This window comes from Lagopus muta, chromosome 3 (genome assembly GCF_023343835.1).
Source record: "Lagopus muta isolate bLagMut1 chromosome 3, bLagMut1 primary, whole genome shotgun sequence".
In the NCBI taxonomy this organism is placed as follows: Eukaryota; Metazoa; Chordata; class Aves; order Galliformes; family Phasianidae; genus Lagopus; species Lagopus muta.
The window spans coordinates 33,821,470-33,846,423 of NC_064435.1; the positions used below are offsets into that span (position 1 = coordinate 33,821,470).

Below are 24,954 nucleotides of genomic sequence, written 5' to 3' on the forward strand. Positions count from 1 at the left end.
AGCACAAATCTACTCCTGATTTCAGACAGTTATGATACAGCCTTATTTCAGTAAACAAAAGCTCGCTTCCACAGTGCACAATATTTGAAAGTTTAGTAATTAGCCATTATTATTTTAAAAGAAAAAAATAAATCTGCAAAAAGTATTGAATTCTGGGGTTATTTTTAGAACAAATAGTCTGGTCTGTATGAACAAAGTTTATTTTTTGGTAATGTATAGCTGATATACCTGCAGTTCCTACTTGAATATATGTTGTAGTGCCCACATGTCCATGCACGACGATGTAGATTTGATAAAGAAATCTTGCATATGTTGGGTACTTAACAATTGCTTTTGAATCAGAAAGTTCATGTTAACTTATCTGTCCAGCTGCTTTTAGGAAGTGTTTTAACTTCTATGAGCATGTTTCTTGTTCGTATTAAAAGATTCTTTCTGGTTTTCAGGTTAAGAATAAAATGACGAAAGAACAATATATTAAAATGAATAGAGGTATCAATGACAGTAAAGATCTCCCTGAAGAATATCTGTCTGCTATCTATAATGAAATAGCTGGAAAGAAGATTTCAATGAAAGAAACAAAAGAATTAACAATACCTACAAAATCCAGTAAGCAAAGTAAGTAACTGCAGTTAGCACTGGCTCTTCAGTGTCATGTAACTATGTGTCCTATTCAAAATGGGAGAGCAATGAAATCAATATGATTTATATAACTCAATAATAGACACATAACTCACATCATGTTTTTTTACTTGACATAAATGCATGTAGGTAGCACCTTCAAATGTGTGTTAAATGCAACTGTTTATTCTCGCTTCCCTGTGCTACTGAATTTCTGGTTTTTAGTGCACTGAGTATGCTGAGTATGGGCTTTGCTGTTGACCAACAACAGAGGGAGATACGTATGAGGGCTTCATGAAATAGGAGTATTGTCAAATAAGCGTGATGCAGAACAAACACAGTAGCAGTACCTTCTGGCTTTGGGCTAAGCATTGTGGTGGTGTTCTATTGTTGTTGATTTTTTTTTTCTCCTGCAATAAGCAGACTTCTTCAAAAATCTTTCTCATTTACAGGGCCCTAGCTGACTATGCTTTTCAGATTATCTTTTCTTCTCTCTAATACCAGATAGACTTTCTTGTGGTTTGCACCATGTGAAAATTCAGAAGTTACTCATTCTAGTTATTGGACAGAGACTATTAAGTGAAACTGTTGCTTTATTCCTAATGTAGACAGATTTGTATAGAAGTCCTAGGTTAGTATTTTGAACAGGTTGCTTGCAGGAAATTTTATCTGAAAAAACACCCATCCAGTTTTCTATCATCACTCAGTTAATTTTTTATTATAATTTTTAAAAAGCTGCATGTATTAGGCTTCAGTTTGTTTTTCTTGATAAGGTGGATGTTCTGCTACTGAAATGAGAAGGTGAAAAAGTAGTTCTGTGAGAAAAAGGATGGCCTTGCACTTCTGTGGCTTGCTGTAGTGATGGCTTGCTATGAAACTTCTATTCAATTTGAAATTAGTTTAGTGGATATGATTTTTATGTTGTCAGTTGAGGTGATAGAGAAGGAATGCTTTTTATGCAAATTGGATCAAAATTAGGTTACATTTCATACATAAACTCATCTTAAGTTAAATGATGTCAATATTCTACCTTGCTGATGCATTAACTTAATGACTGTTTACATGGATGGACAGTGATATGACATGGGGGAATGGTTTTAAACTAACACAGGGGAGATTTAGGTTAGATATTAGGAGGAAGTTTTTCACACAGAGGGTGGTGACGCACTGAAACAAATTGCCCAAGGAGGCTGTGGATGCCCCATCCCTGCAGGCATTCAAGGCCAGGCTGGATGTGGCTCTGGGCAGCCTGGGCTGGTGGTTGGTGACCCTGCACACAGCAGGGAGTTGAAACTAGATGATCATTGTGGTCCTTTTCAACCCAGGCCATTCTATGATTCTGTAGTAACTTTGGAGAATAATGAGAATACAAAAACAAACAAACAAAAACACCTGAATTCAAGTATGGAACTTGATGGAAAATTTTTAAAATTCTGTTATTCCTGAAGATGCCTCTGCTATAGATGTACGAATGTAAAAAGAAGAAAAAATGTGTTTGCAGGTGTTGCCAGTGAAAAGCAGAGAAGGCTCCTGTATAATCTGGAAATGGAACAAATGGCTAAGACAGCTAAAGCTCTTATGGAGGCAGTGAGTCATGTTCAGGCACCATTTACCAGTGCAACACACCTGGAGCATGTGAGACCCATGTTTAAGGTGAGCTACATTTTTAGATACTTAATGCAAATATTGTGGAGTTTCTTCTTCATACAAAAAGCTGACAGACAGAATTTGCTGAAAATACTGAAGGTATGTGTCCACTGTGTTTTGATTCTTTTCTAATCTATTTAACATGTAAAGGGAAGAATGAGCTTCGAGCTCTTCTACTGCAGTTCCGTTTACACTGGGATTTCAGGAGTTTGCGTGCCTTGATGCAATGGAGAAATTAGGAGGAGTGCAGAGAGAAACAAAAGTGTAAAGACTAGTTAAAAACTTGAAATAATGGAATTTTTATTTCGTGTATGGAGATGTAGTCCAAGCAATCTCAGACTAATCCCAGTTTATTGTTTGAGTCCCTCCTGCTGCTCTGAAGAGTGATTACTTCACATTTTGGGGGAGCAGTTACTGGATTAAACTTCTGCCTGATGTTCTCTGTTTCAAATGAGTATTTCAATGGGACTTAGGTGGTTGTCTAGTTTGGGGGTAAGTAGCTAGATCTGTATTAAGCTTGGATGGTTTTTATTTGTTTGCTTTTAAAACTTGTATTATTCTAAACAGCCTTCCTTACCACTTTGTAGGTGCAAAGTTATCTGCAACCCAAATGCCTTTTCCCATACCAGTGACTCAGTTTTTTAGTTTAAAAAAATATGCTCAGTAGTTTACTGTGTCAGAGAATGGTAGTGGATATGATCTTTGGCCACTAATTCGTTTTGGTAAACTGACCCTGATAGAGGTCGTTATGCTCTTTCCGTCTGCTCTCATTTGCTGCCCTTTTCCCAGGTGCTCATATGTGAGCACTTTGTGAACTACTCCAGGGAGTTACATTCTCAGAAGACTACCCTGAAAAGGGACAAATAGTTCCCTGATGTAGTTTGCTATAGAGTCAGATTGAGCTTTAGACCATGGCTAGAGAGGAAATGAGGATGTAGCTGTGAAACTGCTGTCTGTGAGGCAAAATTCCAAGTTGCTTATCACCAGTATTAATTATTGGTAAGTAGGTCATTACTCCACACAAAATGATGCAGAATGAAGCCCTTGATTAAGATCTAGATTCAGACATTACTTAGCAGAGATGTACTGTATGCCTTTTCTCTCTAGTGTCGTCTTAAAGGCTGAAATGAAATAATTTGCATACAGGCATGTAAAAAAATCACAGATTTTTTTGTTTCCCATTTGTTTTACCAGCCCTACTGATCTGACATCTCTAGCCTTTTCTATTTGAAAAGTTCTTTAGTAAAATCCTGTTTTTCTCAAAGAGCAAAATATAAGCCATCTGAGAAACACTCTAAACATCTTCTGTGAAGTTAATCAGAGAAATTTTCTTGTTGTCATAAGCTAATTAAAGAACAGATGACAATGCTGTATGTATGTTGGAGAGAGAACTGTTTTGGCAAACATGAGGTATAGAAGTTATGAATACTAAATCTCTTGTCTATTCAGACTTTATAATTTAGATTTCAGCAAATGTTCTAAATTTCCAGCTGTCTCCTTCAGCCATTGATGATACAGTAAAGCTTATCACATCTGTATAGACAGATTTGCCAGGTGGTTAAATCGGAACAGTAGTACATGTTATGCAACCATCTAAGCACTCCAAAATTGAGTATATGTTTTAAGTGATGGATTTTCACCTTTTATGACAAAAGTCTGTTATAAGTAACAGCATAAATGTAGTTACAAAGCATAGCATAATGACCTCTGGATGGTTCTTAATGGAGGAAAGTATTTCAGTTTTGCAATATTTCGCATTGGTTTTGGTTAATGAAAATTCACATAAAAGGAAGTGAGGAAAAAAGAAGAAAAAGTAATACTGCACTTCTGCATTGTGCAGTAGGGAATTAAGTCCTGGATCAAGGAGTTCATCTGAATTTTCTAACAGTCTCCCAGGGGGATGTTTTGATGTGTGCAAGTTTTAAGTAGTTTATCAAGGTAGTGCTTTTGGAATTAGTAGCTTGAACGAATCCAAAACTCTGATGAATCATTTTCACTTGAAATTGTGTTGCTGCCTGCAGTGGCCGTTGATTCTGTCTTGCATCTGTGGTGTCTTGGGGTAATTATTGCTAAAATTATTCTTGATACCCTGTGGTTTCCTCTTCATAACGGCATGTAGTTATGACAGAATCCTTTGCATCTTCAGATCCCTTTTTCTGCGTGTTGGAGAGGGAACTTAAGCCACAAGGACAGCAGCATGGGATTCTGCTGCCATAACATCGTGTAGTATACTTGCAGTCCTACACAAGGCATGAGGAAACAGTGGGCCCATATACAGCCTTTTACTGTCTTCGAGTAATTGTAGCTGAATTAATAAAATACATTCTCTTATGCATTACTTTTTTCAACCTTTTTTTTTAAGCCACGATAAATGTGACTTACTGAAGTACATAGCTTTCTTTGCACACTGTGTGCTGCGAAATTGAACATACCTGCTCGTGTCATAATTATTGGCTCTACTTTTATTCCTTGTTCTGTGAAGTGTTCATGTAGAACAGATAGGTTATCTAGGGAGTACCAAAACTGTAATAGACATTTAATTGATGTAACTTTGGGGATAGGGTTTTTTTTTTTTTAGCTATCTCAAGTTGACATTTTTGTTGTTTGGTGTGACAGAGTGGTTCTGTATGGGAATGCTTGTCTGTATTACTTCTGTTTTTTCTCTGGTGTCTCTTACAACTTTTTCCTTTTCTCAGAAGGCAACTTCAAGGTCTTTTTTGAGTTGAGGGCTGAACTGAAGCTTCAGCAAAGTGTTGAAAATGTAACATTTATTCTCTCCAAGTTCTAGCAGCTGTTAATGTAACTTCTATTTTGCATATGTTCCAGTTGGCGTGGACACCTTTCCTAGCTGCATTCAGTGTGGGTCTTCAGGACTGTGATGACACAGAAGTTGCATCTCTTTGTTTGGAGGGTATACGGTGTGCTATCAGGATTGCTTGTATTTTCAATATACAGGTAAAATAATAAACGTTAAAATTAAGCTTGAGACAATGCTTTAAGTAGCAGCATAGTTTTAGTATCGTTCTATAAGTTCTTGTTGCTAAAGCTGTACACTGTAATTCCCAGAGGCAGCTTGTGCGTTTACAACAGTCTTACACCAGCTGATGTTTAAGGATTTCTTCCAACATAAATCTTTGTATTGTATTTGACTGAGAGCGTTTAAAGTAACATCTTCCCTGTTGTTTTGTGATAAATGCTGTCATGCTGATGGACTGAATTTTTTGTTTCCTCATAAGCACTTCTCCTCAGTGTACTTTTTTTCAGCTTTTTAGTAGTGCAGGTGATGTTATGTAAAATATCAGCTTTCTAGGCTTTTTTGTAAGTAAAATAATATTTCTGTGAACTGTACTTGAAGTACTGTTCTCAAATACAGAGACAAAATAGTAAATTGAGATTTTAATATTTGGGTACTATTTTAACCTTAATGACAATGGAAATGTTTTTCCTGACATAAATGCATAAAAATGTATTTTGCATTAAGTGCAATGCCAAGAGTTCCAGACTTTATGTCTCTAGAGGACAGTAATTCTGATTAAATGTGAGGTTTGTTTTTGGTTGGCTGGTTTTGGTTTTTGCTTTTCATTTTAGAATCATGGGTAGTAAACATACTGAATGATGGACTAGTGTGCCATAAGCCTCTGTAGGGATAAATGAAGACAGGAGTAATCCAAATTCATCTATTATTTCTTGTTCACAATTAAAAATGAGAACAACAATCCCCTCCAACTCCCTCCTTCCCCTCCCCGCCAAAAAAAAGGAACATGTAAGACTAACTTAAATACAAACTGTTGAAATGTGATGATAATAAACAATTCTCTTATGTTTATTCTTTCACTCTGATAGAACAAATTAGTTAACTTTTTAGAACTAATGTGGTAAGGCACATTGAGAGTTTTCATACAGCTACTTGGTCTGGTGGTTGTGACCCTTCACATAGCAGGGGAGTTGAAACAAGATGATCACTGTGGTCCTTTTCAACCCAGGCCATTCTGTGATTCCTCCCTGTCTTTTTCACTTCATTTTTTGTTGGTTGGTTTGGTACAAACTGTACTGAACTAAAGGTGTTTCAAAAGAAGCACTTCTCATTTGCTGGAACTTAATGTTTTCTGTTTATTTCAATTCAGAACTGATGTTTCTAGTTTTCTTTGGAGATTCTGTTGTGTTATTGTTTAAGCAGTTTAGCTGGTTTGTTGATGACTTCAGTACAGTACAGGATGTGGTTCCATTACACAAGGTCCTGATGAGGTGAAAACATTGTCTGACTTCAGGTGCCAGAGAGTTGTGGTGGTTTGAAGGAGTCTCGCAAATCTGTGCTTCTGCTAACTTAAGGATCCTTACTGTTGGAAGCAGATTTTTCTTGTGCTCTTGATTGGTACTGCTGAATAAACATATGGAAGTTCAGATCAGTCTCAACAGTTAACCATTACTTTACATGCCCAGAGAGACAATGAAGGGAGCCAGACGCTTTGTTTTAATTGTGTAAGCACACAATAGAGTTTAAGCTGAGCATGTTCACCTCTGACAGCAGTAAAAAGGTTCTGTTTTCATCACTTATACTGTTAACCTCAACCTGTCACATTCTCGGTTTTTTCCTTAAGCAGCTGGGACAAGATGTTCGTATAAAGGATATATGCAGTTCACTTACCTCATCTCTTTTGATTTCTGTTTGAATAGATGCATGCCTTAGTTTTTCTCTTTTAATTCGATGGCTTAGAAAAAGGATCAGAAAAGGAAGGGATATATGTATAGAACAGAGTGGGAAGGTAGAGATAAAAATACTATTTATCAGAAGATAAATAGTTTGTAGACTCCAAAACTTACTCACTCACTACCACACTACTTCCACTTTTATGCCTGTACTTCATTTGCTGTGCCTTAACCAGCATGCTCTGTTATAGTAGTTGGGGCTGAATGGGACAGCTGCATGACTATGAGAATTCAACTCTTGTATTGCTGCCCTCTGTTGTGGTATTCCTGCTCCCTCTATAAATCATAGAATTGCAACCTGCAAGATGACCTACAAGATCATCTAGTCCAACAATCCTCCCACTACCATTGCTACCACAGGTTACTAAGCCATATCTCATAGCTCCTCATGTTCTGGGATTTATTTATTTATTTTTTTTATGTATTATTATTTTGTGCTGAATGATTTTCTATTTTAAAACAGTCTTAAGCATTCAGTTAAATATCTTTCATAGTTGTCATTTGTTTCTTTGATTTGCAGCCATTTCACTTTATCAACTGTGGAGATCTTACATGACAGAAGAGTAAAATATGCTAGAGAGCTCAGCTGTAATCCCCCTTCTAGATTTGTGATGGGTTGATATAAGACTGAGGTCTCTCCTTTGGTGTTAATAGCACCCTATACTTAGAAATCAGATACCTATGTGTGGAATGCTCCCTTTTGTGCCCCTTTGATGGATTTCATCTGCATAGATTATAGGTCTGTTGCTGTTTACCCAACTGTAACAGTCATCTCACATGCTTTTGAGGTGTCCAAAGTGTGTAGCATAAATCAAATATTTTTTGAACAATTCTGCAGAATTGGCAAAAAGATGCTTTATAGATGTGTTAGTTAGACTCCGTTGCAAAAAAAAAAAGAAAAAAAAATTGTAAAAGTTGGGAGAATCTGCTAAGGCAGCATTTTGAGAAAAGGTCCAGGTGCAGTGAAAGAATACTAAAAGCTTAGCTAAGAAGCTGTGTTTCTTCTGTAACAGCATCCTGTTTCAGGGTTGTAAAAATAGTCATGTAACAAACAGACTTAGAAAGCTAATAACCTTCGTGTCCTGTGTGTTCTATGCTGTCACGCATTATACTTCATGCTCCCGAGTAGAGGGATCCTGACTTTATCCTTTGGCTTACTACAGAAGAATTGGTGAGACTTTTGTTCTGTAAAATGCATCAGAAATTCAGTTTAAGAAAGAAAAAGGTAAATGGTATAGTTGTTAAAATTACATATTGTACTGAAAACAGGAAACTGAGAAAATGCAAAGCAAATCTTTTTTCTCTCCTTTGTAGCTTGAAAGAGATGCCTACGTCCAAGCATTAGCAAGATTTACACTACTTACAGTGAGTTCTGGTATTACTGAAATGAAGCAGAAGAATATTGACACAATTAAAACTCTCATCACAGTGGCTCATACAGATGGAAACTATTTAGGAAATTCTTGGCATGAGGTACCAAAGTTAATGTTTTTGAGCTATAAGAGTGCTTACTGAGTTTGAATGTACTTGTGTGCTCAGTTGTGCATAAACACATTTTTCTATATTAAAGTGTCACATATGTACTTTCACACATACATTACATAGAATTGCTTATTCTGTAGCCAGCTGAAGTAGCAAAAGATGTCCAGCTTTGAAAAAAAAGAATTGCAAGAGACTAATGCTGTAGTATTCAAATTACTTCTCATTTTATATTGAAGAGCAAGAATTCTTGTCTGGCCTTGAACACTTGGGGGGGGAGGGGGAGGGAGATTAATTTATAAACATCTGCCCTAAGGTTTTTGTTTTTACTGTTTTAAACTACTTTCTGTTGCTAACCAACTTCTTTTCTCTCTGTACTAGATTCTGAAATGCATCAGTCAACTTGAGCTGGCCCAGCTAATAGGAACTGGAGTAAAACCTCGTTACATCTCAGGGACAGTGCGTGGCAGGGAAGGTTCTTTTACAGGAACAAAAGACCAGGCACCTGATGAATTTGTGGGGCTAGGGCTGGGTAAGTAATGCAGATACTAAGTACTTCATGTGCAGGCACGCATTAGTTTGCACCTTGCTTTCATTATTGGTGTCTGTCAAGATTCAGAGATCTGACTGTGAGTGGTCCTTCTGAAATGATGTTTACATGGTGTATCTTATGCTTTGAGTAGGCATCTCTGGAATATTTGGTTTGTTCTGTGAATCATTATCGTTGGGATGAGAAAGTAAGAAATGTAAAGAAATTATACTTTATTTTTCTTAAAATATAGCTGATAAAGTAAGAATGTACTGCTGATAGTATGACCAGATTAAATAATAATCCAGAGTTAACGCACTAAGTATTGTACCATGTATGACTAAAGGTGTAGGGTATCGAAATACCAAGGCTGTGTAACTCCATTAGACTGTTAGAAATGTTCCATTTCAAGATGTTGCTAGGTTTCTCCTGCTTTGTGAGTGACTTTACCTACAGTACAGCAAAACCTTTGTGTTTCCTCAAGCTTTATTGTTCTTGCAGTGTTCTTTCCGAGCAGTAATGATTGTTTTACTAGTTACCTTGACATCAGCCCTCAGCTCATCCTCATCTAGCTTTGTGTCTTCCTCCTGTAGTTCTTGCTCTGCAGTCAGTGCTTTTCTTTCCATCGTGCTCTGCCTTGGCCTGCCTCACCTTGCCAAGATTTGCTGAAGGGCAACCTTATCCCTGGAAATCACTGCATCTGCCAACATCTCATATACTGTGCTTCTCTCTGCCCTCATCACATGCATCTTGCACTTTAGTTTTCCCTGATGACCTATCCAGCTTTGCTTTTTCCAAGCACTGAGAGTATTTCTACATTGCAGTGACAGGCCCTTAAAAATTTTAAGTCCTAACAGCTCAAGAATGTAAACTGTAGTCAGGTGTCTCTAAATCATACTTGCCAGTCATTGGTGTAGATCCAGCTCATAAATATTTTTTTTCTCCTTTTGTCAACTACATTTCTAAGGAACATATCATATGCCCAAATGCATAAAAACATTTCTGCCCAAATTGAATTTCTGGAATATTTATTACTGTACACATATGGAAATTTAACTGTTTTCTCTTAATATAATTTTAATCTTATTGGAAGATGTTTAACTCACTCGAATTCAGTTTTCATACACTCAGTGACTGTGTTCTGACAGGGCCCCTTCTTGACTTCTCTGTTTTTTTACTCTTCTTCACACATTGTGTTGCAGATTGTTTTTTTTTTCTGTGGTGACTTTTGGGAATGCTGCTTTCTAGCCATCTACCCATAAAACTATACTTCTGTGAAGAACCCATAATGTATATGCACATGAATATAGCCATACATTTTACAGGCAAGTAATTGTTTAATCATTGAAGGTGCAGCCTGATGTCACATAAGTCTCATCTTTCAAACCTGTGTCCAGAATCTGGTGTAGGTATGCAGCAGCTTTAACTCTTACTGCTGAAGTAGAGGTGTCTATCTAAAAGCAAAACAAAAGGCTCATTTACTGCATGAAAAGCCATTCAGCTGTGTACTCTTACAGCACCTACTTTTCAATGTCTTCATCACTCTTTCTGCTAGGAACCTTTTCAGTTTTGCTTGAAAATTCACAGCATTGTAGTGTTGTTGAAGTAAAGGAATAGCCAATTATTCTTTTGTTTCCTTGATAGGAATGGAGTTAAAACTTGGAGTTTTAACAGGTCTCTAATTTCTATGTGCAAAGTTGTAAGACAGCAGTGAGTAAGTTGTAGCCTAAGTGTGGCTTTTAGGTAACTGAAAGTCCTCCACAGGCAATGTGAGTTTAAGGAATTCATTTTTCATAAAGTAAAATTATGTAAGTGACTGTTTCCTTGTAAAAGATCTCATAAATGTTGGAATAGAAATGCATATTAAAAAAAAAAATCAGCTGCCTGTAGAAGCTTTACAGCATTGATCATAAATCCTCTGGTAATAACAAGTTTTTGTGTAAACTGGCAGAATTGGTTAGGATTGTTTGACTTTGAAATACCTCTCCCAGTTCACCTCACACAGAGCAGTGCATTTCTTAGCTGACATGTTACTCGTATTCAAGCCAGTTGAGCTTGGCAATTGATCTGTATGCTTAAAATAAAAATTCTAATCAAATCCAACAGTATTACAAGTTGCTGAAATACTAGAATAAGGTTGTGTATATGTGTGCCTGCTGAAAAGTTATTTGAAGTCTTAGAAAAATTTTTCAAATAGCCCTATTGAGCTGGATCTGATGGCCATCATCACAAGCCTCCTCCATCTGCGGAGCACAGCAAGACTAAATGGCAGGCTTTTGGGAGACAGTCTGAAATGCAAAAACTTCTCTGTCCCTGTAAAGCTGAAAACAGTATCACTTCTCTTTGAATCTTCTGTTTTCTTTACCTTTCTGATAGGCTCCTTAAGAGGAAAAGCTTGCATATAGTGTAGGTAGAACTACCCAGTGTGATTGTAAGATTGTTGTCATTTTTTTTCCTGATGCTGGGGAGCTCAGAAGTTACAGGAAAGCTGAGAAACTTACTCGCTGAAGTTAGCATTTTAATATGAGCTTTTCCAGGTGCTGTTTACAGTTTCTATCTTCCGGAGTTGTTTCTTTTTTCCTCACTGTTGTTGGGTGATAATTTTGCTGTACTTGAGATGGAGTTTTGATGGGAGTTCTTCTCTGTGAATGATTAGAAAGAAACCTGTCAGGATGGATTTACTTACTTGCTGTTCTTAGAGTGAGAAATGTTCACCTTTGTCCAGTGTTCTCTGTCCTAGTTTTTCTTTCCAGTAACAGAATAACCACGGATCTATTTAAAGATGGAGAGAAAAAAGTGGTTCTTGTGCTTTTGAATTATTTTTTCTTGTTTATATTTATCTAAAAGTTCAAAATGGGGACTGTTTAATGTCACTAATGAGCTTGTATATGTATAGAGAATCTTCGGAATATTATGCAGTAGTTCACTCTTGATGGGAAAGTAATAATATACTTACTGTGAATTAGAAATAATGACACTGTAGTGACATGACTTTTCCTTTCTTCCCTGCCCTTTCTTTGTTGTCTGTCATCCACTTCCACATCTTGTTTACTGCAGTTGGTGGAAACGTGGATTGGAAGCAGATAGCAAGTATTCAAGAGTCCATTGGTGAAACTAGCTCCCAAAGTGTTGTTGTTGCTGTAGACAGGTACTGTATTACATTTATTCTTGCCATCTCAAGATTCCTTTTTTTTTTTTTTAAAACTTGATTCAGTATTCTGATAGTAGGAAGTTATTAATTTACCATGAGTTTGCCATGGAAGGCACTACAAAGATATTGCCATGTAAGGATGCTTTGGGGTTTTGCACTTCTGTCTTAAGAAGAGCAGATTTTTTTTTTTGCAAGAAGGAATAAAGATCAGGCAAAAAGTCTGTTTTAGTGATGTGAAATTATTACTGGGCATTTGCAGAATGGAGGCTGCTGCACCATCTGGTGAATTTTGATTGGCTAAATGTAGTAACAAATAGCAAATCTTATTTTGCCTTTGTACAGGGAGCATTACTGATAGACAAATCCCTTCCCTCTTAAATGTGGTACCGATTTCTTGCTTTTCTCCAGAGTAGGTAGGTGCTGTCTGTTATTATCAACACTGTTATTTCAGTGTTGCCTTCTTTGAATCATATTTATATTAACTGGTTTGATAAGACCTAGTACACATCATCAAAATTCCAATCTGAACTGAGGTCTTAATGGATCTATCTGTGTCAGCTTGTAAGAAATCAGAAAGTATCATTTTCTAAATGGTTGTCAAAATTGACAATCCTGGAGCAAAGCGGTGTTCCAAAGGCTTGCAGGCTTTCTGTGATTGAGTATAGCAACAAGATCGATGTCAGTTCAGTGAAAGTTGCCTTGCAGTAAAATAGCATTGAGCTACCTGGAGGGGCTTAATGTCAAACACATAACAGCTCTTTAGGTTTGCTGTGTTTCTCCACACTTCATAACGAAAAGTGTTTCAAGTATCTATTTGTCATGGCAAGTAGGAATCATGCACTCTGGAGAAGGCTGCTTTATCCATTTGAAGGAGGCCTGCATAGTTTATAAAGCTGCTGATGTTATTCATCTGTCATTGTCAGGGAGCAGATAGAATTTGAAACAGTGCTCACTGCCCATGTATTGTGTGGAGCAATTTTTAAATATTAGAAATAATTGAAGTACTTCTGTTTTTATTTTCACAGCTCAATCTTTTCTCACAGTTTTTAATATTGAATAGATAACATTAGATGGTTATAAAGGCTTGAGTACGTGGTTAATAGATACTTTCTTAAGACATTGTAATAAAGTCTTAAACTTTACTTTACAGAATATTTACAGGATCTACAAGGTTGGATGGAAATGCTATTGGTAGGTTTTATATTTCATTTTTATTTATTTCCCTGCAAACTGCAAAGCATCTTTGTGATAAACCTTGGAACAATGCTCTATTAATATCTGTGCTCATTTAACAGTGGATTTCGTTCGTTGGCTTTGTGCTGTATCTATGGATGAACTGCTGTCTGCTACTCACCCTCGAATGTTCAGCCTGCAAAAGATAGTAGAGATTTCTTACTACAACATGGGTCGGATTAGGCTACAGTGGTCTAGAATCTGGGAAGTTATTGGAGATCATTTTAATAAGGTATTCTCTGTTAATTGTTATGCTGCTTGATTTATTAATACAGATTTTATTTAGAGATTTGCTGAAAGCATTCTCATCTGAATGATATTGATTTTGTGTCATTTGCCATAAGTAGTTTAAAATATCAAAAAATGTAAAGCTTGCAAAATGTGTAAAGCAGAGGGGCACAGTATAATAAAATGCAAAACCAGGGGCACAAATTAAGTTATTTATAATGATTTGAGTCTTGAACTAGCTTCTAGTTCTGTGGGCTGTGTGCTTGGGAGTTTTATGAGGCTTGGGATTGATCAGAGGCTGTTTTCTACTCAAATCTACAAAAGTAGATTTGAAGATTTACACGTTTTCAATACAGATTGTAGAAGTCTTCGTACACAGCTTGTTTATTTTGAGAAAGTTTAAAGGCTAGTTATATGGAATGTTGGAATTGGTTAGGAATGAATGAATTACATTAATGATTGTGTTTTACAGAATTGGCTACTGTTTAACTTTGTTAATTTTCCAGTACTGCTCCCTTGTCCATGATCAAATGTAAAGGCAAGCTGAATCCATAAGAATTCTGATCCCAGCTTACTTTAATTACTACTCTGTGTTGTCAGGTTGGCTGCAATCCCAATGAAGATGTAGCTATTTTTGCAGTTGACTCGTTAAGACAGTTATCAATGAAGTTCTTAGAAAAAGGAGAACTTGCGAATTTCCGATTTCAGAAGGACTTCTTAAGACCATTTGAACATATAATGAAGAGAAACAGGTAATGACTTACAATTAACTCAGTCTCTTGGGATGAGAAGCACCAACTTTTGCAGTTAATGTTTCAGATTGCCTTCGTAAAATCAGTTGCTGAAGAATAATAATATTCTATGATTCTATGATCCTAATTGATTAATTTAGTTTAAACAATTACTGTTTATCCTCTTCATTCAGGTCCCCTACCATTAGAGACATGGTTGTTCGGTGCATTGCGCAGATGGTGAATTCCCAAGCTGCCAACATCCGTTCTGGTTGGAAGAATATTTTTTCAGTTTTTCATTTGGCTGCCTCAGATCAGGATGAAAGTATAGTGGAACTTGCATTCCAGACTACAGGACACATTGTCAGTGAGTATTGATGGTGATCAAACATCATGAAACGGGCTGTGACGCTGCAGGCTGAGGAGCTTTGTTTCTCTGTTAGTTCTACACTCTACATAGTAAAAGCTCAGTGGATGTTTCAGGAAACCATGTTATATGTTATGTACTGTACAAACAATCCTCTGGTAAAATGCTTTCTGCTGTAATTCAGTCAGGTCATTGTCATCTGTCTTCCCCTTAGGTCTTAGGAAACATTTGACTGCTTACAGTCTTCTGTAATAAAACCAGTCAAGCCTTAGATTATTTTCTTTGATATGTACTTTTTCATTTTAGCGTAGCAAAATGTATTTTTTCCAGGGGAAGAAAGACATAACAACTAACTGTGCAGTCATTTTACTGTTATGTTGGTTGCTTATCTTTCTCATTGTTTCTGAATTGTGTTTGTGTGCAGCTCTGCTGAGATAGATAGAACTGCTGGGTTTTGTTTTTTTTTCCATTCTGATCTAGAGCTCAGACTTTAAATGCCAAAAGGGCTCTCTTATTCTCTGTCAGCATCTGCAAATTCCTAAAACATTTTCAGCATTTTATTCTGAACGTTCCATTCTTTCAAAATTCCTTCTATTTAAAAATCAAGACCAAAGGACCATACTGCTGAGGGAAAACGAATCACATTGCTTTAGGTGGCCCTGTGAAGCTCCAGTCGCAGACCTAGTGTTAAGCAGTAAGCTTATTGCTCTCTTCTCATTTACTTGTAATCTCCTTTAGGCTGTGTGCTACCTTTATTTATTTTAGACAGTGATTTTCAAACTATAATGCTTTCAGAGTGATTATTTTTGTTGAGCATTGATGTTTTGTTCAGTAATCAAGCCTTTCACAACATCAGTTGATGAACCAACCTCTTGTGACTTCTCTTACAGTTAGTTCATACTAGAATTAGTAGATTTTTGAAACATTACCTTTTTCTTCTGTTCACACTTTTTTTTGCCAGCAATCGTGTTTGAAAAACACTTCCCAGCAACCATAGATTCTTTCCAGGATGCAGTAAAGTGCTTGTCTGAATTTGCCTGCAATGCAGCATTTCCAGATACCAGCATGGAAGCCATCCGCCTCATCCGCCACTGTGCAAAATACGTATCTGATAGACCTCAGGTATAATCTGTATTCATGAAATTGGGCTTTTTAATGAACAGTGTTTTAATAAAGTGAAAATGCTAACCTTATTGGCTTTGCTTCAGGTTTCAGAGATTAGTGAGAAACATACTTTATTCAGAAGGAACGGGAGTATAAAATGCCATTTGTTTTAAAGTTATCAGCAAATTTCTTTTCTCTCTGTCTTGCCTCCCAACTTCCTAGTTCATCTGTTGATGGAGATGAACATAGCTCAGGATCTGCTTTGCACTGAGAAATGTTAGTGTATAGTGACATAAGCAAAAATGCTTGATCTGCTTATATTTTGATAGATCCTTACTTTCAGTGCTGTCTTGACATAACAGAACTCAGAGCAAACAGCATGCAAAATCTAATGTTTGAATCTGTCATTTAGTTTATTTTTGAGTTTTCATAGTATGCTAAGCATTACTTCAAAACCAGTTCACTTTCTCACTCACCTGAGGTATCAAGCTATTATATTAATACAGTAGTATTAGCCCAGTATTAGTATAGTAGAGCTTGTTATTTCTAGTCCAGTTTGTATTTTGTTTGTGAAGAATTGCACTGGCTCCGTATAACACTGTGTTTGCTTCTAAAGGCCTTCAAGGAATATACAAGTGATGATATGAATGTAGCTCCTGAAGACAGAGTGTGGGTGAGAGGATGGTTCCCAATTCTGTTTGAGTTATCCTGTATCATCAATAGATGCAAATTAGATGTAAGAACCAGGTAACAATCAGTGTTTGTAATTCAAATTCTAGAAGGCTTATTTTACACTTTAAAAATAGAAACAACTCTCTTAATAAGTGTAACTAGCATAAAATGTCTCGTGGATTTAATATGTGGTATCACAATGGGAAGAGCAGACTTTTTAAAAACACCTTTTAAGTAGATGCTGGAACGTAGAAATTCTGTCTTCACATGTGAAGTGTTATATTCAAGCACATCTGCAGTGTTTGCTTACGATGAGCAACTATAAAACCTTGAAGATTAGAAATAGGTATATTATTAACAGTTGATTTATCACTGAACTCATAAATTATTTAAGACAGGCCAGTTCAACGTTTACCATTAGATGATGTGGAGACAGTTTATGCATAGAACCTAGTAGTATGTAAAACTCAAATTTAACTTTGCTAATATATGACAGTCAAACAGTATTTTGATGTGGAAAGTCAACTATCAGTAGGCCTTTTTTTTCTTTTTGCATGAGATGTTCTGTTGGATTAATATCCAAATCTGTATTTTTTCTAGTGGCAGTACTGATCCTCTTCTTTTCTTTAGTAAGTTTAAATGTAGGACTTAGTAAGCTTAGTAATGTTACATTCTATGAAATATGCTAGTTACACATTCCATCTTATTATTTGTCATGGTTGACCTGGGTAGACCTCATATCACATTTCTGATGGTTTTTGATTAAAGGAAATGCAAAATGCTCCATGCAATGACTAGATTTTGTGTTAGTGGAACCCAACAGCTGAATTCCGTTGGAATCTCCCTTTGTTTTTGATAGTATTGTGACTCCAGTTCTGCCTGCCCCCTTGTGTCCTGTGTATCATACCTTGACAATTTACAAGCTCTTCTTACACAAAGATGCATTCATTGGTTGAGGATTGCAGAAACAGTTGAAAAAGCAAAGTTGTACTCCAATCTCATGTAATACCTCCTTCTTTTCCTTGAATAAGTGTTTTTTCCCCATACAAGACACATTCTGTTGGAGTTCTAATGCTAAATACATACTTCTTACCTAGAAATACTTGTTCCTTTGGTTTTGTGGTCTTTTGTGTAAGCTGTAATCCTATTTGAAATGGCCACTACTGTCTCACTATTGCCTATAACTGTAAAGTGTGTTTCAAACTGCTTTTAAAGTTAATTATAGTGTACTGATGTGACTGAGGTGCATACACCTTTACCAGGTCAACATCAAATGTTCTTCATAATATTTGAGTTTGCTGTTGCTGTCCAGACATACCTGGTCTATTGCATGTCAATGCTCTTAACATTGTTGTTCTCTCTTCATTTCAGGGGCTTAACAGTAATGTTTGAGATAATGAAGACATATGGCCATACGTACGAAAAACACTGGTGGCAGGATTTATTTCGTATTGTCTTCAGGATATTTGACAACATGAAACTGCCAGAACAGCAGACTGAGGTGAAGAAAGAAAGAAAGAAAGAATTTACATAGAAAACATGATTATCAAGTCACTTGAGGCATCCCTTGAAAATGGCACCGTTGACCTGTGTTTCTGCTTTCCTTACTTTATTTTATTAGCATTCTGTTGGATTTATTGTCACTCTTCCCATATTTTTAAGCCACACATGTAAAAGGAGCAGTAGTTTATGCTGCAGACAGTGGCAGGATAATATAAAATGCAGTATATTTAGGGTTTTTATGAACCTCAGCATTTGCACATGATGTCAGATCTGATGCACATCATTTCATGGCAACAAGTTGTAGTCAGGAGTGAAGTCACAGTTAGGGGAAATTAGTTCTGCTAGTTCAAAACATTCTGATGACTAGAAAGTAAAAAACAGCAGTGCTTTCAGTGCAGCCATTTGACCCTGCGAGTGGATACTATCCAGATGAATGAAACAGAGATGGGTAAATTATGTTTAAATTACTTGTCTTAGCAATGTCAACTGTTTGGGAAGCTTCATCTGACTATAGAAGGACAACTCTTGCTTTCTACGTTTGTGTTATCTAGAAAATATTCAGAGACAAGCTTAACTTGGTGTTAAACTGTTGAGCTAGGGTGTGTGCTAAGTTTGCTTTCCATCTCCACGAGGATGAACACTTTGTTAGTCCTGCAGCTTGGTCTCTAGGGATAGCTGTCTGTTTCCATAGTTTGTGTTAAACCTGCTGATGAGCAAAGCAAAATTTGAGGGCTTTAAGTTTGAGGAGTCTGGGGTAGAAAGGAATGACATGTCACTCTAAAGCAATCCAAATTGAATAAATGTGTTTAGATACCTGTAGGAAGATGTATCTTAAAAGCTTCATCTTAAACCAGGTTGCTATCTTTTTTTTTTTCCTTTTAACCTTCTTAGAAAGCTGAATGGATGACGACTACTTGCAACCATGCACTTTATGCAATATGCGATGTATTCACACAGTATCTGGAAGTACTTAGTGATGTTCTCCTGGACGATATATTTGCACAGCTCTACTGGTGTGTGCAGCAAGGTAGGACTGTACCAAATTATGTTAAACAATGCTGACATCTTACTATGTTGCAAGCAAATAAACAAATGCCCTATTTTTCTTTTCCAGACAATGAACAACTGGCACGCTCTGGTACAAACTGTTTGGAGAATGTTGTCATCCTAAATGGCGAAAAGTTTACCCTGGAAATCTGGGATAAAACTTGCACTTGCATGCTGGACATCTTCAAAACTACAATTCCTCATGCGTAAGAGGACTGTTAATACTTCACTTTCGTAACATGGTTTAGCTGGATGGCAGATACTGGTTTCAAACTGTTACATATAGCTGTTAGGTGCTGGATTTACTTTTATTGTGTTGTAAATGATAATTAGAAATACCATATGTGGGATATGGTATCTGTGACCTGTAGCTTTATGCAGTATCAGAACAGTTGCTCTTTTGAGAAGTACTGTCTGCTTTTTTAGTCGGTCTTTTTAATAGAAGAATGGAACCAGTGGGCTGATCTTGCAATTTGTAATTACATATCTGTTTTTTTTTCCCCACAGTCAATTTTTCTTCAAAAAATACTGGTTACAATGCTGCAGTTACCTTACAGATTTGAGTCTGTTAGCATACATTGTATTTTTTGGTTGGTTTTTTTGAGCCCTAATCTTCTCAAGAAAATCTGTGTATATACTTTGTAATGCTCTTTCCCTTTGTGGTGTTTTTCCTGTGTGAGTTTTCTAAGAGTGAAGCTGTACTATTCTAAGTTAGTACATTATATGTACACATCATATATATCATATATGTCAGCCTCACCTCTGTCCCTGAAAGGTGATGGAACAGCTCATGCTGGATGCCATCTCCAGACAACTGGAACAGAAGGAGGTTATCAGGAGTAGTCAGCACTTGTTCACCAGGGGGAGGTCGTGCTCGACCAACCTGGTGGCCTTCTATGATGTTGTCTCTGGCTGGGTGGATGGGGGGAGAGTGGTAGATGTAGTCTACCTTGATTTCAGCAAGGCTTTTGATACTGTCTGCCACAACAGCCTTATAACAAAGCTGAGGAAGTGTGGGATAGATGAGTGGACAGTGAGGTGGGCTGAGAACTGGCTGACTGGCAGAGCACAGAGGGTCGTTGTTGGTGGTGCAGAGTCCGGTTGGAGGCCTGTAACCAGCGGTGTTCCTCAGGGGTCTGTGCTGGGTCCGGTCTTGTTCAACATCTTCATCAATGACCTTGATGAGGGGATAATGGCCACCCTCAGCAAGTTTACTGATGATACAAAGCTGGGAGGATTGGCTGACATGCCTGAAGGCTGTGCTGCCATTCAGCAAGACCTGGACAGGCTGGAGAGCTGGGCAGAAAAAAACCGGATGAGGTTTAACAAAAGCAAGTGTAGAGTCTTGCATCTGGGGAGGAATAATTGCATGCACCAGTACAGGTTGGGGGATGACCTGCTGGAGGGGAGCTCTGCAGAGAGGGACCTGGGTGTCCTGGTGGATGACAGGTTGGCCATGAGCCAGCAGTGTGCCCTTGTGGCCAAAAAGGCCAATGGCTTACTGGGGTGCATTAAAAAGAGCGTGGCCAGCAGGTCAAAGGAGGTGATCCTCCCCCTCAACTCTGCCCTGGTAAGACCTCATCTGGAGTACTGCGTCCAGTTCTGGGCTCCCCAGTACAAAAAAGACAGGGATCTCTTGGAAAAGTCCAGCGGAGGGCCACGAAGATGGTGAAGGGCCTGGAGCATCTCTCCTATGAGGAAAGGCTGAGTGAACTGGGTCTGTTCAGCCTTGAGAAAAGGAGACTGAGAGGGGACCTGATCCAGGTCTATAAATATCTAAGGTGTGGGGGGCAGAATGGCGAGGCCGGACTCTTTTCAGTGGTGAGTGGAGACAGGACAAGGGGAAACGGCCAGAAACTGGAGCATAGGAAGTTCTGCACAAACATGCGCAAGAACTTCTTTACAGTGAGGTGACGGAGCACTGGAACAGGCTGCCCAGGGAGGTGGTGGAGTCTCCTTCTCTGGAGATGTTCAAGACCTGCCTGGATGCCTACCTGTGCTACCTGGTGTAGGGAACCTGCTTTGGCAGGGGGGGTTGGACTCGATGATCCCTGGAGGTCCCTTCCAACCCCTACAATTCTGTGATTCTGTGATCATAGAGCAGTGTAACAAGAAACCACTTCCAGCATTGTCTGAGCCTAGATTTTCTTTTTTAGTTCTTACTCCACCAGCACTGAGTTGAAACATTTCTTATTTTCAAGCCTGATGATACTGGATTGCTACATTAGGACTTGTTCTATGTCTGTGAGCTAGTTCTTAGCATTTGGTTCTGGGCAACACTTAGTTCTGACCTGAAGAAACCTAAGTTAATCCATATATAACTACCTCACCTACTTGTCTACATGAGTGGGTAGGAATTATTATTAAAATAAAGCTGTAACATCAGGGGGCCAGGAACTTGTCTGCATTTTGGTAACTGCCAAAATTAAAAATTGAAACCATATTTCTGGGAATAAAAATCCAATTAAATTAGCCCTGACTTAGGACGTCCCATAATTCGAAAGCAGAACATTTTCTAGCAGAACACAAGCTTCCCTTTCCACATAAGATCAAAGCATATGCTTGTGGGTAGTATTGCAGTTATATACCAGAAACTGCTTCAGAGCAGCACACGGGATATCCTAATCTTTAGACGCATTCAAAATACTCTTGTTGCCTCTAGCTAGATGACGGAAAAATAGGCATTATTTCCTTCCACAAATTTCCATTTTTTTTTCCCATCTCTTGAAATCTTTCTAAACCTTCTTTAGGGAATTCCATTATGTTATCCCTTCTTTCATTGCTGGAAACTTCCTAATTTCTGCAGAGCTAAGTAAATCACGCTTGGATTTTATACCCAAGTGTTCCCTTGAGCAGATATAATCAGTCTTCTTTCCTGTGGCTTGCTTTTTTCTGAGCACTCACCGGGCCACTTAAAAAGTACTCTCTTATCCTTAATGTGTTCTATTAAAGCTGAAGTCTTAATAAAGCTGAATTTTTCATATGGGGGGAAAAAAAAGTGATTATGATACACAGATATTTATTCATACTTTTAGTGGAAACTTTGTACGAGTTTCTTTTCTTCTTTCTGAGCTTTCCTGGCAGAAAGTCAGAGTGAATGCCCTCTTGTTCTGGTGAATTGGTTCCTAGCACAACTTGTGATGACCTGGCTGTGTTGACTCATTCTAATGTCCCTGTTAGCAGATGGCATTTTAAGCCTAGTCTAACTTATTTTTGGCTGTCAAGACTTAACCTGTGATCCAGAATAATCTGCAGCTTGTGTCCTGGTAGCTTTCAAGAACAAATTCAATTATTTGCTCCACTTTGGTGCCTCACTACATGCTTCTAGATTTTATCTTTTCACTTGCTGTGATTTGTCCTATTTCAGTTGTATGGAGACCAGTGATGTGTCAAGTTAGGATCCTTTACAGTTTTGGGAAGATCTTACTTAAGAAATACAGACAAAAATGTTCGTCAAGGGTTGCTTCATTCAGATTGAGGCCTTACTCCATAAATGCCTCCTAAATAGTTTGACATGCTAACAATGACCAATAACTTTAATTTTCTTTCTAGCAATACTTGTGGTGGACCAAGCAATGATTTGCCCACTTAAGTTATTTAACCTGAGCTCCCTCAATTGTTGTCAGGCACAAACAGCCTCCATAAACTGCAGTTGATAAAGCCTTTAAGTGTTTAAGGCACAGAGCCTTGAGACAGCTGCATGCAATAGGAAAATAGCAGGAGAGAGATCAGAAGTACTGTCAGTGTCTTGTTGCCTTATAACAGCAATGACCTGACATGGATATGTTGAATTTTAAGTGGAAATGTCTACTTTTAAGTGTAAATAGAACCTTAATGCTGGCACATATCCCAAATAGAGAATGGCAGAGGATCTTCACAGCATGTTGACTTGGCCTGGGGTGGATAAATTCAGTCCATGTTCTGAGGACAGCTTAAGGCAGTATGAGAGAATGAGGCTGGCTGGTGACACTAAAGTTCTGATATTCTGCCTAGAACAGAATCTAGTTGTCCAATCAGGCAATTGGCAGAAATGCAGAAGTTTTAAAAAAAAAAACAACAAAGATAACTGAAATTTTTCAATACGTATGAAAGAACAAGATGTATCTATTTTACTCCTTAAAAGTGAAATAAGTTTATTAATTTACAAAGTTGTCTATATCCACTTCTTAGGTTTTGCTTCCTTAACTTTGAAAACAAACCAACCACCTTATTAGAGTGGTTTGCCTGCTAGAGTATCAGTTTTGAGTGTTCTTTTATGCTTACTAATTTATTTGTTACTGGTTTTGCCTTTTCAAGGCTGCTGACTTGGAAGCCGGTCAGTGGGGCTTTTGTCCCTGTATCACCCTCTGATGCAAAAGAAAAACTGGTAAGCTGCCAAGTCAATACTTTAAAAGCTTGCAAGTGTTCGGTACAAATATGTCAGGTCCAGAGGAGGGCTGCAAAGATGATCAGGGGACTGGAGCACCTCCCCTATGAAGACAGGCTGAGGGAACTGGGCTTGTTTAGCCTGGAGAAAAGAAGGCTGTGGGGTGACCTCATTGCAGCCTTCCAGGACCTAAAGGGAGCCTACAAACAGGAGGGGAATCAACTCTTTGAAAGGGTTGATAACAGCAGGACAAGGGGAAATGGTTTTAAGTTAGGGGAGAGAAGATTTAGGTTGGATTTAAGAGGGAAGTTCTTTACTATGAGAGTGGTGAGGTGCTGGAACAGGCTGCCTATGGAGCTTGTGGATGCTCCATCCCTAGAGGTGTTCAAGACCAGGTTGGATGCGGCCCTGGGCAGCCTGGTCTGGTACCAGACCTGGAGGTTGGTGGCCCTGCCTGTGGCAGAAGGGTTGGAACTTGATGATTGTTGGGGTCCCTTCCAATGCAAGCCATTCTGTGGTTGTAACCTTCAGCTGATGTAGAAAAAGAAATATCCAAAATACTTCTCATTGACTTGCTGTGTAAGAAGCACACTGCTATTGATGATTAGCTCACAGAAGTTCTCTGTAAATAATTTTTGGGGTTTCTTTATAGGATACAATCTCCCAGAAATCTGTAGATATTCATGATACTGTTCAACCAAGATCCTCAGATGGACGTCCACATCAACCCACTGCAGTGCCCACAGGAAGTGAAGAAGTGAGCAAAGCCAGATCAACAGCAAGTGCGTGTTTGAGTGGTTTGGTGTCTTGCATCAGTTGGGTAGTACTTAGCAGGTGATGTCTTTAGTTGTAGCTCCAACTGCAGTTTAAGAAAAATCAGGTGGGAAAAAAATGGCATGGATTACATTTTTGTCTCCATGCTGTATGACAGAATTCCTTTGGAATATTGTGGGGTCTGCAATTTTGAGCAGTGCATTAAAAAGTGAGAAAGATGCTGCTGGCTTTTGTAGGCTTTTTACTTAGTGCAAAATATTAAAAATTGTGCTCTCCTTACAGTCCTGTATCAGAGAGTAGTTTTTCTCTGTAAGAAGACAGTTGTTTCTGTGTAGAGTGCAATAAAATCAGTAGGTAGAACAAGTACACGTAGACAGGTCTGAAGAGAGTATATCAATCCTTTAAGATACATACGTGCAGTTTTGCATTGCCGCCTAAAATGCTCTTGCCTAGTGCTATTACTGCCCCAAGGACAAGGCAAACATCTGTGATACCAGTGTTATCTTTTGCCTCCTTTGCCTGCCGCACTGGTGCTAAAAACAGGGTCGCTAAGTTGGGTGATTTTATGTAATGCTGACTGTTTGCCCAGTGCATGGCAGGTGACTTGGCAAAAGGTAGGAAGTAATTTTTTAAAGCCTTCCTTGTTAACACGGTCATCAGCCCTGATTTTAGAACAGTGATTTAGATGGGCAGATTCCGGAGTTGGTTTATGTGCTTGAAGTTGAACTGTTGTAGGAATAAACTGAAGAACAGCTTTGGAGAAGTAAGATAATACTCTGGTGTTTTAAGCACTATTTC

General features: G+C 38.1%; 1 protein-coding gene across 1 annotated transcript in view; it reads left to right on the forward strand.

Annotated features, from left to right (window-relative positions):
* Positions 1 to 24,954, forward strand: part of ARFGEF1 (ADP ribosylation factor guanine nucleotide exchange factor 1) — an 84,049-nt gene that overhangs the window by 54,584 nt on the left and 4,511 nt on the right. Inside the window, exons 18-34 of the mRNA XM_048940428.1 lie at positions 444 to 615; positions 2,120 to 2,271; positions 5,092 to 5,220; positions 8,287 to 8,445; positions 8,833 to 8,983; positions 12,038 to 12,128; positions 13,282 to 13,322; positions 13,427 to 13,596; positions 14,193 to 14,344; positions 14,518 to 14,690; positions 15,652 to 15,812; positions 16,411 to 16,541; positions 17,838 to 17,967; positions 18,861 to 18,996; positions 19,084 to 19,222; positions 23,313 to 23,382; positions 24,035 to 24,164. Of these exons, the coding sequence (XP_048796385.1) occupies positions 444 to 615; positions 2,120 to 2,271; positions 5,092 to 5,220; positions 8,287 to 8,445; positions 8,833 to 8,983; positions 12,038 to 12,128; positions 13,282 to 13,322; positions 13,427 to 13,596; positions 14,193 to 14,344; positions 14,518 to 14,690; positions 15,652 to 15,812; positions 16,411 to 16,541; positions 17,838 to 17,967; positions 18,861 to 18,996; positions 19,084 to 19,222; positions 23,313 to 23,382; positions 24,035 to 24,164 (2,287 nt within the window). The remainder of the gene's footprint in view (positions 1 to 443; positions 616 to 2,119; positions 2,272 to 5,091; positions 5,221 to 8,286; positions 8,446 to 8,832; positions 8,984 to 12,037; positions 12,129 to 13,281; positions 13,323 to 13,426; positions 13,597 to 14,192; positions 14,345 to 14,517; positions 14,691 to 15,651; positions 15,813 to 16,410; positions 16,542 to 17,837; positions 17,968 to 18,860; positions 18,997 to 19,083; positions 19,223 to 23,312; positions 23,383 to 24,034; positions 24,165 to 24,954) is intronic.